The sequence below is a fragment of the Coloeus monedula genome (genome assembly GCF_965178545.1).
Source record: "Coloeus monedula genome assembly, chromosome: 3".
NCBI classification, from domain to species: Eukaryota; Metazoa; Chordata; class Aves; order Passeriformes; family Corvidae; genus Coloeus; species Coloeus monedula.
In genome coordinates, this window is record NC_138783.1 from 85,036,601 (window position 1) to 85,056,253 (window position 19,653).

General features: G+C 41.8%; 2 protein-coding genes across 2 annotated transcripts; one reads left to right on the forward strand and one right to left on the reverse strand.

Moving 5' to 3' along the window:
- Positions 1–2,025: 2,025 nt before the first annotated feature.
- SLC25A6 (solute carrier family 25 member 6) lies at positions 2,026–5,721 on the forward strand. The gene is made up of 4 exons (XM_082278582.1): positions 2,026–2,181; positions 3,339–3,825; positions 4,522–4,662; positions 5,075–5,721. Exons 1-4 carry the CDS (start codon positions 2,071–2,073, stop codon positions 5,230–5,232), a joined length of 897 nt encoding a protein of 298 aa, XP_082134708.1. The 5' UTR covers positions 2,026–2,070; the 3' UTR covers positions 5,233–5,721.
- A 148-nt stretch (positions 5,722–5,869) lies between these two features.
- On the reverse strand, positions 5,870–19,373 carry LOC309571250 (granulocyte-macrophage colony-stimulating factor receptor subunit alpha-like; the record flags this gene model as incomplete). Its single annotated transcript, XM_082278581.1, has 11 exons — positions 5,870–8,398; positions 11,070–11,151; positions 11,778–11,871; positions 12,498–12,627; positions 13,499–13,531; positions 15,236–15,375; positions 16,198–16,373; positions 16,465–16,594; positions 17,890–18,010; positions 18,978–19,114; positions 19,286–19,373. The coding sequence occupies 11 exons, from the start codon at positions 19,371–19,373 to the stop codon at positions 8,336–8,338; spliced, it is 1,194 nt and encodes a 397-aa protein (XP_082134707.1). The 3' UTR covers positions 5,870–8,335.
- Positions 19,374–19,653: the final 280 nt, after the last annotated feature.

The window sequence follows — 19,653 nt, forward strand, 5'->3', positions numbered from 1 at the left end:
GCAGTGGTTTCTGGCACCTCAGCTGCTGCAGCTTTGTGGTTTACCAGTCATCTGTTTAAAAAACAGGTTTGGCCTTATTTACTTTGGTTGGAAACATCCATTAAAAATGAAAGCAGGTGAGTGTGAACAAATGCCCTCCAGCTAGCATAATTTCAATACTTTTAGAAAGAATAGGTATAATTTCGGACAGAAGTTTGACCATTAAGTTAAAAATACCAATTTCAGCATACAGTAAAATTAGCAAAGTTACTGATGGAAACCAGGCCTGTCTTGGTAGGGCCTGAGGCTGTGCCATGAGTGCTTACCCTGGCAGCATGCAGAGGAGGTTTTCACAGCATCTAACTTTGAGTGCCTATAAAAGACACTTGAACCACCCTTTCCTATTGTCCCTCTATTGCCCACAGGGAACTGCAGCTAAGTCCTTTGGCATTTCATTGTCTTGGATCAGTTCAGTGACATACAGAAGAACCCCATGATGTGATCCTTGGCACTGGCAGTGCTAAGGAGGAGGCAGGAACAGAACTTGGGAACAAGGATATGCCATGGATCAGCATTATCCAGAGGGTGGTGAGCATGGAGCAAAACCCATTGGTGCCCAGACAGTGCCCCAAATCTGCTCCTCTCCATCTGACAGGTGCTGCTGCCCCACGAGGATCCTCTGCAGAAAGCTGTGTCTCCATCCTAGACTGGCTTCCAGGAGTTGCCACAGAAGGAGCCTCCCAGTTCGCTTGCTTCTGCTGCTCATTGAATGCTGCTCATTGAATACTGCCCAGGCCCACAGACCTGCACCCCAAAGCCAGTGCTCCACCAGCTCATGTTCAGCTTCACAGAATCATAGAATCACAGAATCAGTTATGTAGGAAAAGAATTCTCAGATCATCAAGTACAACCTCTGACCCAAAACCACATGTCAACAGATCATGGCACCAAGTGCTACATCAGGTCTCCTTAGACACACCAAGGGACGGTGACTCCACCACTTCCCTGGGCAGTCCATTCCAATGTCTCACCACCCTTTCTGTGAAGCAATTCCTCCTGATGTTCAACCTAACTGTCCCCTGGCACACCTTAAGACTGTGTCCTCTTGTCCTGTTGCTGGTTGCCTCAGAGAAAAGGCCAACCCTCACCTGGTTAAACCCTCCTTTCAGGTGGTTGTAGAGAGCGATAAGGTCACCCCTGAGCTTCCTTTTCTCCAGGCTAAACACCCCCAGCTCCCTCAGCCACTCCTCATAGGACTTGTGCTTCAGACCCTTCACCAGCTTCATTCCTCTTATCTGGATCCACTCCAACACCTCAATGTCCTTCCTGGATTAAAGGGCCCAGAACTGGGCATAGTACTCAAGGTGTGGCCTCACGAGTGCTGAGTACAGAGGCAGGACCACTGCCCTGGTCCTGTTAGCCAGGATGGCATTGGCCTTCTTGGCCACCTGGGCAGCGCTGGCTCACGTTCAGACGCCATCACCAGCACCCCCTGGCCCTTTTACGCTGGGCAGTTTTCCAGCCAGTCTGCCACCAGCGCTGCATGGGGTTGTTGTGACCCAGGTGCATTCTGCATTTGGTCTTGTTGAACCTCATACAGTTGGCCGCCCATCGATCCAGTCCGTCGAGATCCCTCTGCACCCTTCGTGCCAGGCGGTGCGGAGACCCGCTGGGCTGTGCGGGCTGGTGCGGGCGCTACCGACAGCGACAGAAAGCGATCGCGGAGAGCGCTTGGGAAGACGACTGTAGTGGGGACAATTGTGTGAGCAGCGCGATGACAGCCAGGCTGCCCCGCGGGGGCCGGGCCGGCGAGGTGGCGGAGCCGGGCCGGGCCGGGGCGGCGGCGGGCGGAGGCGCCCCGGCTGACGCGGCGCTGCGACAGTGGCGCCGCAGCGGGGGCAGTGCGGGGGGAGGGCGCGCGGGGCGCGGCCCTTTCGGCACCCGCCCCGCCCCCGGAGCGGACTGGCCAATGGGGCGGCGGGGGCGCGGCCGGCGCGGCCCGGCATTAAGCCCATGCGCGGCGGCGCTCCCGCCCTTTCGTCTTGAGCGGCAGCGGCGTCTCTCTCCCGGCGGCTCCGGCGCGGCGCGAACATGGCGGACCAGGCCATCTCCTTCCTCAAGGACTTTCTGGCGGGCGGCGTCGCCGCCGCCATCAGCAAGACCGCGGTGGCGCCCATCGAGCGGGTCAAGCTCTTGCTCCAGGTCAGCGGCGCGGGCGAGAGCGGGTAGCGCAGGCGGCACCATTCACCGTCCCCTGCAGGAGCCGGGCCGGGCGAGGACAGAGGGACGGAGGGGGCGGGGGCCGCGGCCAGCGTGGGACAAAGGGCGCGAGCGAGGCGGCAGCGGCTGGCGTGAAGGTCACATGGGCAGCGGCGGGGAAGCCGAAGCCGGTTCCGCCGTGCGGAGCGGGGAGGGGAGGGAGCGCCGGGCCGAGCCGAGCCGAGGGGGCGGCCGCCGCTGGTGTCACTTCCTGCCGCCCCCGCTCCCGGCGCCGAGGGCACGGCGGGGAGGGGAGGGCGGCTGCTCTCCGCCGCCATCTTGGCGACCTTCACGTGACGCGCACCCGGGCCCCGATTGGGCCGCGGCCGGGGCGGGGTCGGGCCGCGGCCGGCGCGCGGGGCCCGGCGTGACCCGGTGGCGCCCCAAGGTGACTCGAGTGACCTTCGTGGCGCCTCCGGCCCCGGACCTGGTGGCTCCTCCCTCGTCCCCAGCCCCTGTTCCTCTGGCTGGGAGCTGTCTCGGCTTCACGCGGTTCCCTCAGGCGACTCCCGCCCGCAGATCCGCCTCTGTCAGTAAAGGCTCTTGCCTCTAGGTAGGCCCGGTCGTGATGTATTCTGGCCCTTGTTCCTTACCAAATCAGTTAGGTTGGTAAAGACCTCAGAGATCATGAAGCCCAACCTAACACCACCATTTAAACTAGACTGTGGCACTTAGTGCCATGTCTAGTCTTAAACACCTCCAGGGATGGTGCCTTCACCACCTCCTTGGGCAGTCTATTCCAATGTCTAATCACTTCTTATCTGAAGTAATTCCTTCCCTAGTGTCCAACCTCAGCCTTCCTGGGCACAGCTTGAGGCTATGTTGTCTTGTCCTGTCACTAGTTGCCTGCAAGAAGAGGCTGGCCCCCACCTTGCTACACTCTCCTTTCAGGTAGTTTTAGAGGAATTGCTCGCAGCTGTCCATTCCTATTTTGGCAAGTCTTGACCTCTGAGAAAGTTTGCAAGCAATTTTAAGCCTATTTGTTAATAATACCAACCATGGCCATTCAGAATTAATGACTTCATTTGAAGCAGGTCTAAGCCCAGCTGTAGCATAGACCTGTTGAGGCATGTGGTCAGTATTCATATTTTTATTTGCAGGTGCAACATGCAAGTAAACAGATTGCTGCTGATAAGCAGTACAAGGGTATCATCGATTGTGTAGTGCGTATTCCAAAGGAACAAGGAGTGCTGTCTTTCTGGCGAGGAAACTTGGCAAACGTCATCAGATACTTCCCAACTCAAGCTCTCAATTTTGCCTTCAAGGATAAGTATAAGCAGGTGTTTCTGGGTGGTGTAGACAAGCACACTCAGTTCTGGAGGTATTTTGCTGGTAACCTGGCATCTGGTGGTGCAGCTGGAGCCACTTCCCTCTGCTTTGTCTACCCCTTGGATTTTGCAAGAACCCGTTTGGCTGCTGATGTTGGAAAAGCTGGTGCAGACAGAGAATTCTCTGGTCTCGGGGACTGTCTAGTTAAAATCACCAAGTCTGATGGTGTGCGTGGCTTGTACCAAGGGTTCAATGTCTCTGTCCAAGGCATCATCATCTACAGAGCTGCCTACTTTGGGATCTATGATACGGCAAAAGGTAATATTTCAGAAGGCATCTGAAAAACCTGGTTTTAGATTTGTATTGTCTGGTTTTGGATATGTGAAGATGAAGGGGGATTTTGGTGCTACATCCATGACACTGCTGTATTCAAGGGAAAACTTGGGGATGTGTTGATGGCAGCAGCCCACTTTCAAGTACTGGTTTTGTACTTAAGGCAGTTGCTCCTAATGCCAGGAGAGTGTGTCGGTGACCGTACACATTTAGAATAATTTCTTTTTTGTTCAGTGGATTACTGTAGCTACTTTGGACCAGTCCAAGTGTGTTTAGCAAAATGGGATTGAGCAGTGCTTTTGCAAAGCAACTGTTAAGCTTGACATTTGGGCATATAGGTCATTAATGCTAGTTTGTAGTGTAATGTTATCCACAGAGCAGTGACTTAATTCAGTGGCTTTTTTTTACTAAAAGAGTAGTGAATGGTCAAGTTTTCTCATGCCAGTCTAAAAAGAATGCTTGTGCTTAAATGGTAACCTGTTTTGATTCCTGAGAAAAAAGTCTTCTAAATGTTGCTTCAGTATGTTTAAAGTTTGTGAAGTGTTTTGCTGCAATATTATTTAGAGTATGGGTCTCCAGTGTTTCATACTAGTTCATCTAGTAAAATAGCTGTCATGTAGTGAGTGAACCAGAGGAGGATGTGGAAGATAAAAGGTAATTGCCTTTTTTGTTTTATTGCAGGCATGCTCCCAGATCCCAGAAATACTCACATTGTTATCAGTTGGATGATTGCCCAGACAGTGACTGCCGTGGCCGGCGTGGTCTCCTATCCTTTCGATACAGTGCGGCGTAGAATGATGATGCAGTCAGGACGCAAAGGAGGTAGGCTGTAAATCCATGGAGCTGTTAATGCTGTTTTAACAGCATTAACAAGATGGAGTTCTTTTTTACTAATAGCCATCCTCAGCAGTTACCATTCCTTGTTCCATTAGTCTGTTTTGTTATATTACACTCAAATGAGGAAATGCAGTAAGGTTCAACTTGTGATTGTCAGGATTTATGCTGATGACTTTTCATTATGGAATATGAAATTTTAAAAACAGACCGCCCATTTGTATTGTTAGATTAAACAAAGGTATGAAAAAGAAGGCTTAACATTTTCAATACGTATTGTGTTACAGTCTTAAATTGTGGTTTGGGACATTACAGAGCAGTTAAGTGAAGCAGGGCAGTTGTTAAAAATTATCTGAGATAAAATAGGAATTAAGAATAACTCTTTGCTCTTTTCCTGCAGCTGATATCATGTACTCTGGAACAATTGACTGCTGGCGGAAGATTGCAAGAGATGAGGGAGGAAAGGCCTTCTTCAAGGGTGCATGGTCTAATGTTCTCAGAGGCATGGGGGGTGCTTTTGTGCTTGTGCTGTACGATGAATTCAAGAAAGTAATTTAAACAGCCTAAATAGAATTGGAAATCAAGTTGAGCAGATCATGTAGAGTAACTACCATTATGGACCATTGACCTTCAAGAAATTCCTGTGAGTCTTATTTATCGGAGCCAGATGATACCTCTAGATGGGGCTAGAAACTGACATAGAGGACTGATCCATTTCTCTGTAATGTGCATGAAGACACTGAATCTGGCAATTCAGTGTGGCAATTTTTCTTTACAGCAGTGAGGAATGAGTGGCATTGGTTCTGGGTCCAAATTAGCTAAGTCCAGTTTAAAAAGAAAAAACTCATTTGCCTGTGGATCAGTCCCCAGTTTCAAGTCCTATCTTATAGGACCATAAAATTGTATTTGAAAGCATTTGCTAACAAATCATGTTTTTTTCCACTTGTACTGAAGCACTATGTACCATTTTGCACAGCTGAACATCTAGCAATTTTGTTCTTAAATTGGGGCATTCTGCTGTAAAACAATAAACATACTTACTCAGTCTGCGTTGAAATTATTACATAAAAGCTTTGGGAAAGCCTCTTGTATTTGAAAACTTGTTTCAGATCATGGGTCCTCTGATACCCTTACACTGCATTCTGTAACAAAATAAGCTTTTAAAAAAAATAATTGAATATGAGGTCTTTAGAGGGGAGGGGTGGGGAAGCATGGGTTGTACTAACAGAAACCACTCCCATTCTTTGTGCCTGATAGTGTATGATGGGCTGCTGCAAGTGGCTTTTTGCATGATTCTTAGAAATTCATTTACAACTTCTATGATTTAAAATGGCAGGGGGGGAGGGGGGTTCAGTTGTAGTGCTAAGAAACCCCAAAGTACCAAGGACTGTCAAAAAGTAATGCTCTTGCCCTTGGTAAAACAGCCTAAAATAAATAATTTTTTTGTTAAGTTAGTATGGAAAGCAAAATGGCATTCATGCAAAAACCCAGGAACCCAGTAAATGCCTTCAACTTCTGAGTGACCTATGTATTGTATTGTTGCTGCTGGTTGGAAATGTTGATTGTGCCATTCAAGATACTGTTTGGCCTCATTTGTGGCAGTGGTCAGTAGATCTGTGGAAGGTTGAATTTAATCTGAAATGAGTTGCAGTCTAATGAAGTTGAAGGGGTGTGGGGGAGGGAATCTGTGTGCTTCTATGTAGCTGTAAAATAATAGATCAAGGTAGGTCAGCCTTCAGTATTAACTGGTTGATGTTTAGAGATGGTCAGAAGACCAGATTGAGCAATTTCTCATAACTGATCTTTGAGATAATGTAATTCCTATGTGCCGTTCTTCATATGTATATAATCTTTTGTACTTTGTAATCTGCAAAGACATGGTAGAGGGACCAGTAAAGGAAAACAAGGTGTTAATCTTCATGTTTTATGAACTCTCCCTATATCTTGAGAAAGGAAAAGTGTGTTATTGTATGACTCATTGAAGGCTGACTGAGCTGTCTTGAGTTCTTCTGTGTGCCTTCTGAGATTGCTATTCAAGATGAAGTATTTAAATGACCTGCTTGGCTTTGGCTGGTTATTACCTTCCTCTTGAGCATACTTTGTGTTTTTCCTTTCACTGTTGCACAAGCACTGCTTTCAACATCTGTATGTGAATGTAAGGACATTACACAGCTCCTTTGTATACAGGCTAATGGCAAACTTCATGTACCTACTGCAAGTGGTTCTTACAGCCTGTGTGGCAGTGGCAGCTCCCTGTGGTGCAGGCAGGTCATTTGGTGTTCACCCTGCCAATCAGTTTGCTGCGGAGCAGGGGAAGATGGTTTGTCTATATAAACGCATTGGTGAGGTTTTTTTTCTGTATCAGTGCCTTGCAAGGGTAGAGATAATGATGGGATACCTCCCTTTGGGTGTATGGTGGCCCAAGCTTTGTGAAAGGAACCAAACGTGGCAGTTACTTCAGCATCCTAACAGTGACAGGACTTCTACACCCAATCTCCCCTCCAGAACAAGGTTTTAACCAAAAGAAATAGGAAAAGAAATAAAGGCAAGTGTAGGTGTTTAAGTGGAACTGCACTTTCCCTATGCTGTACGTTCAACATGAACTAATTTCTGGTGTCCGGGTTTGGGGTTTTTTTTAATATATGGCTTCCCTTAATTATGCAGCAGCAATTTCCAGTGTGTGATGCAGTTTAGGGATGTAAGAGGCAAACAATAAATGAGACTTTTAAAAAAACCCATTTGTTCTGGCCTTATTGAAACACTCTGAAATTTTTGAAAAATATGGACAGGAAAACATCCAGCATTTGTAAAAGAAAATACTGGTATCTAAAGCCTATATTATTTTTAAAAGGCATTGGAAATAGCATTTGCACCCTTTGAAGGGAATAACTAAAATACATTTGTGGGGAAATTTTACATGTAAAATCAGCTATTAGATTTTATTTCAATTCTCACAACTGTTAGACTTGATTTTTTTAAAGGCTTTAGATGCTATCTGTGTGAATCAGGTACATACTAAAACTGCACAGGATCACAGGTGGCTGTGTTTGTAGTGGCAGTACTGAGCTTGTGAAATGGCTGACTGAGAGACCAGTATTAATGGTTATAATTGACAAGTAAAATTTTATTTTCCATTTTTGTCTTGCATAAGGTTAATTGCACATATTTGGATAGTTTGGTGTTGCTGGTTGTAACATGAAAGCAAATTTAAACACATTCTAAATAGCTAGTTTCTGCTTTAGAAAATAACTGGACATACAAATATTATGGTAATATTACTGTGGCATTGTACAGAAGGCCTGTCAGCCTACAGGTAATCATTATAATGAGAGGAAAGAAACTTTATAGCAATCATGACAGCTTTATTCTGAATAAGAGGCCTTGTTTCACATTGTGAAGAACCTCCTAGCAAGGCTTAAGCACATCTTCAAAGTAGGTGCTTGCAGAAAAGCTTAGCTGCCAGGCATTGTGGGTTTGAACAAAGGGAAAAGAACAAGTTTCAGTGGTTCTTTTTTTACCTGCTCCATTTTAAGTGGATTTTAAGGACACAAACAAGTTTTATAGGTGATTAAATTATTTTATAGGCTGGTTTGAAGTACTTGTCAGCAGGATCCGTAATTTTGTTTCATTGTGGGGAATCAGGTGTTTTTGGAAAGTTGGATCATTCTTCAACTGTAGTTATTTCCTCAGTATGACTTTTTGTTGGTAGATTTACATATCCTGTCTAAAGAGAAAGAAAATTCTGTACCATGCGGTAAGCTACAAGTTGCTGTTGGTATCATTCTGAGCATTAGTTTCAGCAGTACTAAAGGCATCTTGTCTTGCTCTTTTAGTACTTCAGAAATGATTACAAAGCAGGAAAAACCAGTTTTAAGGTAAGTTAAGGAATGTTTTAATATGCATGATCAGTACTAGCTGTCAGCAGGAGGCAAAACAGGAGTTGGTTTAGATGCTGGACAACCTTAGCTGAGACAATAGAAGGAATTTATTCAGTCAGTATTGCCTGAATTTTCCATATGTAAGGATTGGCTAGACGTGTAGGTAAAATATTTTGGTTGCTATCACACATCTTTACATTGGCTAACCTGGAGTACTAGGAGAATGCATGCTTCTAGGTGAGATCAAAGTACTCACAGAGCCCTTGGAGTTTAAGTATTGAGGGAAGATAATAAAAAAAAAAAAGGAGGGATAGTACTGGGGGCAGGGAGGAAAGGTTAAAAAAACAAGCCTGCTGTCATACTGAGGTTATGTTGCAGGACATCAAACCAAGATGTCTTGGGGACTTCTTTTCTAGGAAATCTGAAGAATGGGTAAAGCACTGCAGGGCTTTGTGGTCATGGTGTTTTGTGCTGCTTTACTGTTCTCCAAGGAAAATGTACGAAGAGTGTGTCTTGCAAGTTCTTGGAATATATTTAACTCCAGGCAAGAGGCAATAAAACTTGGTGAGGAAAGCGTATGGGGAGAGAATGACTAGAAAGTCATTGGTCTGTAGTAAGATGAGTAAAATAAAATGGATTCGAGGAGTGCAAATTGTCTGATGCACTGAGTGATTTGGTTGGTAGGATCTTAAAGCAAATAAAATGGGCAGTTCTTTAACATGAGTGTTTTAAGGATGCAGTGCAGAAAGTTAGGGGTTTTTAAATCCTGAGCTTTTTCAGTGGTCTGGGGAAAAGTATTGTGTAACAGGAGAAAAAATGAGAAAATGTGAAAGGTTGAGTAAATAGATGCAAAATGAGGAAATGCAAGCTTTAAAAGGGTGTGATTAGCAAATGATATTGCCAGTTTCAAAACAGCTCATAAATCCATTAGCACTAAGTGTCAGGGAGAGTGGTGTTCAGTGGAGAGCTTTTGAAAATGTACTTTTTGTACTTCATTATTATTTTGAAGAATTACAGCATTCAGTCAGTGTTAAAGGTTTTGGAGAGAAGAGGTAAAATAAAATCAGATTTTAAGAGTAGATCAAACTGTTTAAACATGTCAGAATCATATGAATTACCTTCACAGTGCCTGTTGGCAGGTATGAGGCAATGCGAGGGCTTCACTTAACTCTGGCAACTGCTGCTGCTACATTGCTCCCTGCATGGAAGTGGCTGTGCCACGGTTTGCAGACCACATCCACCAAGGCCTCTGGGTTGTAGTGGAGTGGTTTGAATGTGTTTGGTAGTATATGCACAGGAATTTGGAAGCCTCTCAACTTTAGGAAAAGCAAGCAATCAGTATGCAATTTTCCAAAAACTGCTTGTTACTTTCCTAGCTATTATTATTTAATATGATGAACTGTGGACTGCTGCTGCTCTGTAGCCTTGGCTCTGGCAGCCTGGTAGGAAGTGAGTAAACCTATCCAAGTTACATTCCTCCCTGCTTTCCGTGAAAGCCAAAGGTGGTAGGACCAAAGACAAATGAATCAGGACAACAAGCTGGTATATAGTTACCAAAACTAGAGAGTTTTAGTAGTCAGAGCTTTCGGGATTCTTTGTAAACAATTAAAGGAAAATTTATGTGTCACTTTTGGACACCTCATTGGAATGCGTGGTGTTGCCCACTGAATTGTAGGCAATTAATGACTGACCTGATTTACTGACTTCAAGTATGTCTTTGCTTTAGCCAGCTGGGAGAAAGCATCCCCTCACTATACAGTCACTGCTCAAATGGACAGATTTGAGAAGCATGAGTGGTTTGAAGCCTGGTTGTCATGATGTGTGCAGAAAGACAGGAAGAGTTACTTGCTGTTGACAGTGTGCAGGTGTGTAAGATACTGTAAACAGGAAAGGAATAAGGGTAAAAAGCAACAGATTTTAAGTGCATTAAACCAGGCTATTAAAAAGGCTTTTTAAAAGTAAGGCTAATTAAACACACAGAATAGGCTGCACAGAGATGCTACAGTATATTGATCAAATACAATTTGCACAAAACACTGAAATTGCTAATCCTGTGTTGAAGCAAGGGGAAGGTTAGTTTAACTGTCAAGTCCTTCCAGCTGCGTTGATTTGCATTCAGTGTGACAGCATTTTTACATGGGTATAGGTCAGGCTTATGAAAATATATATTCACGTTATATTATGACCATTGATGTTTGAAAATGCTAATGGAAAATGCTTGCTCAATTAGGTTATTTTTAAAGTAGGAACAGCAATCTTGGAAATCTGGTACAAACAGAAATTAACGGTCTCAGTAGAAGTGAAAACTCTGGTCTTAAAATACCTCTGCAAATACCTCCAGGAAAACCATTTGTTTTAACATTGGCATAGAGTATTTCAGGTTTCAAAGCAGCATGGCTTCCATGACAGAAATTAGTTTTGGACCAAATGTAACATTTTTATAAGTCAGTTATTCTAGTCTTTGGCCTGTTGCGGTTTGTAGTTAAAAAATTTGACTGAATTGAAAAGAAGGCATACCTGGATATCTTCATCAGTTAATACATTAAATTTGTCTCTTGGTTGTGGTATGGGGGGAAATAGGCTCTTGTAACTGCAATACCTATGGGTAGAAAATGGGATTGTGGAGAAATTGAAAATACTGCTAATATAACTTACACAAACATTTTTAAGGACATTTTTTACTTTCAAGATTGAACATCTATTGCTCTACAAATTAAATGAGAAAATGTTTTGAGGGGGGTAAGTGGTGGGTAACTATTATTACACTTATTGTTTGGGTTACTAAAATTTATTTTGTGGTTAGAATCACAGTAAATACATTATTAGTCAATGACTTTGAATAAGTCACGTGACATAACTTTCACCACTGAATGAGAAGTTTTATCAAAATAAGTATATGTTAATTTGGATTCCCTCTTGTCTGGTACTGTACACAGCCAATGGCTTCAAAGCAACCTGGATGTTAAATGCTTAAAAGTAAGAACAGAAAAACTTTTTTAGGTTCTGGTAGAATCCATCACTTAATAACTTCAGCATCCATTCCCCCTTTTTCCCTTAGTGATTTTGCATGCCAAAGGGCCATCCCCAGCAATCCTGGTGGTAATAGTTCATGACGTTGATAATCAGATTATTTCAATTTGCAGGTAGGAAACTAGGAGGCTGGAGGAATGTGTTTCATAGATAATACTCTATCAGTAGTATCTACAGAAAAAAAGGTTGATTTACCTTTTGAAAAGACAATACTGGAGAAGTGTAATTGAGATTGTTCCAAGTGCAATCAGAAATAAAATCACGAAAATAAGGTAATCTTTCCCTTGACCTGAAACATCCGAGAAATATCTTAGCATGGCAAAAAACGGCCTTTGCGACTGTATGATGTAATGAATGCAAATTTCACTAAATTTTTTGAATGTCCCAAAGGACTTCAACTTGACTTTATCTTATAGAGTTTTGACAAAAAATGCAGATAGATTTGATATATTTTAAGCCTTTTCAAATGTTTAAAATTTAGAGAATTTTAAGAAAATATTTCAAAATTTAAAAAAAGTTTTTTAGAATTCTGGAAAAGGAGAAGAATAAACAGAATCACAGAACAATTAACAGAGCAAAATTAGTGGAAAGGGTGAAAAGAAAGATGCAGAAGGAAGGGGATGATATTCATGGTAAGAACTTAGAGAACTGAGAGGCAGACTCATCAGACCAAAGACAAGAGTGGGTCTGGCTTGGTCTGTTTCTGTAGCCCTGGCAGCTGAGTAACTGCTGCCTTCACAATCAAAGGCTCCCTTGCCAGAGAATTGGAGCTTCTCCTCCATGTTGATAAAATCCACCTAGTTCCTTCCATGTAACTGGGTAAAAATTAAGATTTTATTAATTTTTGTGAATTTGAGGAAGAAAGGAAAGCTAACATGGTAATGCTGAAAAAAAAATAGTATTTCATAGTCTTACCAAACTCAATGGGTTCACTCCATTCTCCCCAATTTGAGCTTACAGGGCAGTTTGCTCCACGTGCTCTGATTTTCAGAATGTATCTTTTTTTCTCATTGTAATTTTGGAATTCATATCTGTCGTTCCTTACCTAAAAGCAAAGTTATCAGACTGCATTTCACCTCATAGGCAAATACTAACAAAATTTATGGGTTAATTTCCTGATACAATTTCTATTTAAAAAAATTATTATTTTTTTACATATGTACTAGTTAAAAGTTTATCCTGCCATCGAAACTTTATGGTTTTTGAAGGTTAAAAAATGTTGATATTTATTTGGTCTTTGAATTATTTTATTATGCTTTATGGACACTTCTTTTTTTGTGGATCCTAAAGAAATCTGAGAGACACAACGCAGGAACTGGAGAAGTACCCTGTAAACCCCCCTTGCAACCTTCATGGGGATTAAACAGGCATGGATGGTGCCTGTCTTTGCTGAAAAGATTTCATGTTCTTGAGACAATACAATAACAGATATGTAATATTTGGCCTCATGATGCTTTATACAAAGTCTGGAATCTGTCAAGTCCTTCCAAGGCTGAGAGGACTGCTCATTCCTTGGGGGAAGACTGAGAGTATGTATTAGCTTCCCCAGGTTTTGAAGATTGTTGTACTCCCTTTGTCTAGCTCTCCTGAGCTGCAGTGGTATTATTCCACCAATGTGAAAGAGTGCTTCAGGTTCTTAGTAAGCAAAATGTCACATCTGTCGGGAGCGAAATCTATTTGTGCAATAGATGGAATGCATGAAGCTTTGTGAAAGGCGTGGAAAATTCTGCCCACCCAATCCAAAAAGGATGCATTAAGTTTACACTTAAAGATATCACAGGAAAATATTTTTCTGAATTCTCATTGCTACCTTGATACAAAACCTGTAGTTCTAGAAGTAAGTGTTATTTTCTGTAATGTTATTTATGTGCTTAAGTAGGCAAAAGCACAATTTTGTATGTGACAAGAATGCTTACATGAGGAAGCTTTTTCTCTTCTTTAGGCTCATCCTGCAAAACAAAGACAAATCTTCATTTTTGTTATTTTCTCATCAAATAATCAAACATTTTTCTCTCTTTTGTTCTCATTTTCTTGCTTTTGAAGATCATAAATTATTTTAAACTGAAAAATCAATCGGATATTATTCTCCAGTAATGTCCCAGAATAACAGCACTTTGTATGCAGTTTTGTCTTCCTACATTTCCTTTTAGAAAAGGAAGAATACATTAATTATTTATCAGTAGGTGTGAGAAGCTGTATTTGTCACTAAGGGTACTTTTATATACACTATGCATTCTCATCCATATCCAAATTACGCAAGCAATCACATCATTCTACAAACATGGCAGATCTGGAAGCTGTGATTTCACAGTAGTTTGACAACCTGGGGCAGAAAATTGATGTGAGTAGCAAATTTACTCTCCTTCCAGTCACAGTCTCTGTTAGACATCTGACTTTTCCATGCTCAGGGGCTTTCTGTGAAGAGCTACTTACACATCCTATGCAATAAAAATTTAATTAACTGGAATCAAACATTGGCCTGGATTAAAGAACCTGAAAATTTTGAAGAAAAGGATAGGTTCAAAAATGAGTGAACAGATTCAGCAGCAGTGAATTTAGCAATGATCTCAGCACTGAAAAGCTGAGGTCCTGGAAAGATCTTTCACAAGTAGTATCAGGAGAATAGCCAGCATCATGGAAAAGTCAGAAAGGTATAACTGGAAGGAATTTCTCATTACGGAAAACACATCCACAGTGTGTCTTGCACTATAAACCAGACTAGTATTTCCCCATCACTCATTGTCAGCTGAGTGCTTTCAGCTTAGGACCTGGTGGAAGTCAGCAGCCTGTGCTGTGAATGAGCAGGGTGTAAACGAGTTGCTTAAACTTTAGATGTGTAGTGCTATTTTAGCTGTCTTACCTCTGTTGGCCCCTCCTGAAAGGTGTGAGTTCTATCTGCCATCTCCATGTTGGTACCTCTGGTACCCTCAGCCCCTCAAGAGCCATGAGGCACCTACTGCTCCACAGCAGGGAGCCCTAACGTGCACTGACTCTTAGGAGATAGTCATGCTTCTTTGCAGACACCTCCATTAAGGTGTCTCAGTCTAGGAGATTAATTTCTTACCCAAATGTAGAAATCTACACTGAACCCCACCCATTCTGACTGTGGCACACGAAAGAAGAATTAACATGCATTTCTTTCAAATAAATGTTTTGATAATATTGCTATGTTGTGATCTATATCTTTATGTAAAACTTTCTAAGTATTTCACCCAAGATCTTACTGTCAAATTATACCAACCAGCTGGAAAGCTGCATGTATTGCAATTGCTCCTTGAAATAGCTACCAAGGTAGATACTATTAATGCATGAAAGGTGAAAAATCCAGATAGTCCAAACAGCCTGCAAGCCGTTGGTCTTGTTTTTAATAAACAAATGAGACTTAATGATGTGTTGCTTTATTGCAGTTGTATATTTATGTTTAAACCTTAGCTGATCTTTCCTGATCTTGTGTCTGAGGAACTGCTACCATGGTAAGTTTCTGAGCTGCAGAAGTTCATGAGAGGTGGAATATGAGACAGCAGAGCTGGAGCAGGAGGACACCACAGCTTATGAGAGACAAGTTAATAAATGAAGGAATCAGAAATTTACACATTATAGATATACATGAGCATAGGGACAGTACCAAAGACAAACTAAGAAATTGTTTTTACCTTATTTTGTATGCTAATTTCATACTGAAAACACTTTGCTTTTTTCACATGACTTGTAAGGGGTGGATGCCATGTAATTATGCAACCTGCTGAATCTCTGGTACAATGGGCAGTGACATTTAATGGAGCAGTGAGTATTTCTGGGGAAAAAAATGGAATAATTAATACAGACATGGTCAGTAATTGGCTACAACTCATACCTTCTCAGCAAAATGCATGTGAAGGTGAGGCAGCTGGTGTACAACTGTGTGCTGCTGATGCTAACTAAAGTTATCTGGTAAACAGTTTTTGGACATCTGAAGTAAATGAAGTTCATGGAAAAAAAGGTATGAAAGATTTAGTGTAATTCAGTAGTGCAATCAGCAGAGTGCCATTTTCTTCTATATCTGTTTTCCAACTTCATGTTGGCAATGCAAGTTTCCATAGGAAAAAGGAAGGAAGTTTTTATATATGTGGTATTATTCATGATGCATTAAAGGCATGTGAATTGGAGTGCCTATAATATAGTTGACTCTGTGTGACCTGATTTCTCTTGAAGCTTAAACACCAAGCTCACAGAGGTACCCACATATTTGACTAACACATTCCTAATTTGCAAGCTGAATCCTCACTCTGGTTTTAGGACATGTAGCTCTTGTGGCTCTCAGGGGTGAGATTAAGGGATGGTAAAGTAAGCCCTTAAGAAAGGTGGCCTTGAAAATCTAACTGTTGTGTTTCATTACTTGGAATCCATGACTACGTCCACACCACTCCTCTGAGCAGTTTTTTCAGGCTGCCTCTGCCTTTGCTTGTTTTAGTCAAGTTTTAGAACTATATTCTGTCAGCTGTTGGGAGCAAAGTCTGCCCTGCAGTGCAGGATCCTGCAATGGCTACAGGCTTTGTTTTAATCTTCTTTTCAGTGAAAAATTCCCCACTTCCTTATTTTATAAAACAGTAATAAAATAAAATGTTCAGTTACTTACCAATTTTATACAGGTCAATGTACTCATCATAGAACTGGATCAGGGAGTCTTTGCTAGACCCATTCACTAGGAAGTAAGCTTTTTCAGTCCCTATGCTCACATTTTGGAAGATACATCCCATATTTCTGCAATTTTCATCTTTAATGTAAAGCTCACATTCCATCTCCTCTTCATCTCTGCATACAGCAAAGTATTTTAGTTAAACATGGGCATTGTGATGTGGTGAATGAGAATTCAGAATTCCCTGGCTCAAGCAGATTTACTTACCTTGAATTCTGCCAGTAGAGAAAATACTGTGTATCTGCTGGAGCATGCCTTCCTGCCTGCCAAGTGCAGTTCATGAGGAAAATGTTATAAATCACACAGGAGAAGTTTTCAATGGCCGACCCATTCATGCCTGCAAACACAGGAATATCCATGATGAGGAAAAATCATGTGACTCCTTCAAGCTGGAGGATCATGGCACACACTTAGGTATGTTAGACACCTGAAAGCTCAGCTAGTTATTGCTTGGATTAAGAATGACTACTGAGAAAAAACTCTACTCTCACTCCATTTTAACTGCCTCTGAACTGTGAAACCTGTCATAAGTGAAGCATTCCACATGTGAAGGAAGGCACATTGTCTTTTAACACCATCCATGCTGCTACAGAGAGAAGTATTTCTCCTTTTGCAATTCATGCCCAGGAATCCACTCCAGAAGTGTTTACACAGAGGAAAAAAAAAGCTGAGACTTTTAAAAGTAAGATTGGACTTTTTCCTGCTGTCTAATCAAGCAGGCTCTTCCTTAGATCTTTCCACCGTCATGTAGGTGGCAGTGACTTGTTCTTTTGCTTTTCTGGAGCACACTGAAATGGGAACCTCATCTCTTTGGAAGGTCCCTCATGGTTAGGCTGTGCAGGCATGCTCAGCCTCCTGTCTTCTCCTTCAACCAATTTTCTGCTCCTTTCTGTGTTATGTCCTAAATTCAGTGAAAGAGTGGAGACTTCCTCTGCTACTGACTCCAGCCCTTCCAGTGCCCAGTAAAGAGGGCAACCTTATGGAAGAGCAGGGCAATCCTATGGGGCACCTGCACACTTGGAATGTAGGGCCAGCTGGGGAAGAACACCAAAGTCCTGGCTTGTATTTTGAGGGTCACCATGAGTGTTTCCTCTGTCAAGTCTAGAGGAAGAGATGAGCAGTGAGCATTTTCTCTGCTCACATATGAGCAAGCAGATAATCACCTTTGTCCTGTCTGAAATACCACAGCTACACACAGCTGCAGCAGCACTGGTGGCTGGGGAATTTTAGTAGAGAACTCTGCGCTGACAAGGGAGGGAAAAATGGGTCACAATAAACTCACCAACAGCCCAGCAGAAGAACATTTAAAAAAACAAATAAGTACTAATATCTTAATTTGTAAAAGCTAGAACAGTTATTTGAATCCACACTTAAACCACTGTAATTTACTGGCATTTTGGAGCCTTATTATTAAAGATAATAATGCAATTATAGATACATTTGTAGTAATACATCTCTTGCAGAGTGTTGGAGACATTTATTACAGAGCAAATAATTCTAACAGATCTGAAAAAAAAAAATTTAATAGAAAATATAGCAGTTATCTACTGTGTAAGTAATTGTTTTCAAAGGCAATATTTAATTTTAAAAGATTTCAAATGGAGAAAACCTTAGACAGACCATATACATTACCTCCAGGGAGAAAGGTGCATTGTTTTGAGATGTTTGTGTTTGGCACTTCAATGGTAAAGAATAACCCTTTGTGCAGAGGAAAGTACAATTCCACTGGAAAGCTGCATAGTGGACTATTCACCTGAAAAGAGAACATGTGGTTATTTTATTTCTCTGCTTTTCCTTTCTGATGTTAGATAAGGCTAGCCATGGAAGTGCAACTCAGGAATGTAATTCCATGTATAAGTATGTTTTTTGCTCAAGAGCTAGCTCTCTCCTTTAGCACTCGAGGCTGATATAGAATGGAACTGAGGGATCAAAAGTATAACTGCACAAAAAGCATTGCAGCTCAGCAGTTGGATGCTACGCTAGTGTGCAACAATTTCAGGAGTCTAATAGTACCCCAGTGGCATAACAGAAGATGGCTAATACATAGGGGAGCCATAAAGAAATTAAATCAAAGGATTAAGCAAAATAAAAGTCCTCATCTGACCTTCCCAGGTGTTAAAAAGGTGTCTATGGTGTTATATTTATAATCTTCAATAAAGATGTGATTTATTTTTTAATATCTATTTCTAAGGTACCTGCTTTACTAGGCTAAATAAGCCATCTCTATCTCTGTCAAGCTTCCTGGTTTTTTCTTTGGATAATGTGGGTTTATAACATAACCTGTGCTACAGGCATGATCCCGTTTACTGGGAAACAAGTGAAGAACTTCAGATAACAAAAATCTATGGCAGTTTGTGGATTTCTTTTTTTTCGAGGGGTCTCTTGCTCTGTCTCTTCAAAGTCTCTAGAAGTCTCACTTAGCCTGAACTGCACCTGTGGTGAATCATGAGTAGGGATGTAGCTACTGAAAAAAGGGGCTGTGAGACTATCTCTTCCTTTCTGCTTTGGTGCCAGAATTTCAGTTCTTTAGTATGCCTAGGATGCTCCTTTAGCAGTAAATGCACCCTGGCATTGCTGATGGCTTTCCACTGCCCCTGAGAGATCAAGCTGTAGACTGCAAATGGCCACATGTCAGATGTTATCTGCAACATTCATTTTTTTCAAAGTAAGTGAAATTGATAAAAGGTATGATTATTTATCCCAGTGAATAGCAAGTTTACCTCTTCCTCTCTATCTTCCATATTCGTGTTCATGACGGTACATTTGTACTTAGAGAAATTCCTGCTGCTCTCCCAGGACAGTTCCATTCTTCTCCAGTCCACATTCACATTTGTAATAGGTGATTCCCGTGTGTCTGCTGAAAGTGTTGCAGCATAAGTTCAATAAGGATATGATATTGCTTTTGTTGAATGCAGAGGATAGTATTTGTTAGGCTTAAGATGGCAATAGCCAGTTTCATTGCAAATATCTCTGATAAACGAAGAGTTAAACTTTGTTTCTCAGATTATATCTGCAAAAACATACTTACACTCCATACACTGGATGTCAGCATGCAAGGGATGAAATAGCATCATATACCACCAAATCATGCAAATGAGTCCAAGAGTAACAAACATATTTCCTTATCTGGAAAGAGATAATGAAACCTTCAGAAAGAAAAAGAAAAAGGGAAAACTAAAAAAAAAAAAAAAAAAGGAAAGGAAAATCATGATAATGTGTATTTTGGTTATGAGAACCTTAATTTTTAAAAAATATTCCTTAGAAAAGCCAAGCAGAGGGTGTGCTTCAGGATGTCTGTCAGGCACCTCTTCTTTGAAAGAGCTGAATAGCCATGATACTGCCTGTAACAAAGTAGTTTGAGATAAAGAGGCCGCAGACTTTCATGATGATAAATAC

Coding starts and splice junctions, on each gene's coding strand:
- SLC25A6 (XM_082278582.1), top strand. CDS start 2,071: ATGGCGGACCAGGCCATCTCCTTCCTCAAGGACTTTCTGGCGGGCGGC. Junction 3,826..4,521: donor GATCTATGATACGGCAAAAG/GTAATATTTCAG, acceptor GTTTTATTGCAG/GCATGCTCCCAGATCCCAGA. Junction 4,663..5,074: donor GCAGTCAGGACGCAAAGGAG/GTAGGCTGTAAA, acceptor CTTTTCCTGCAG/CTGATATCATGTACTCTGGA.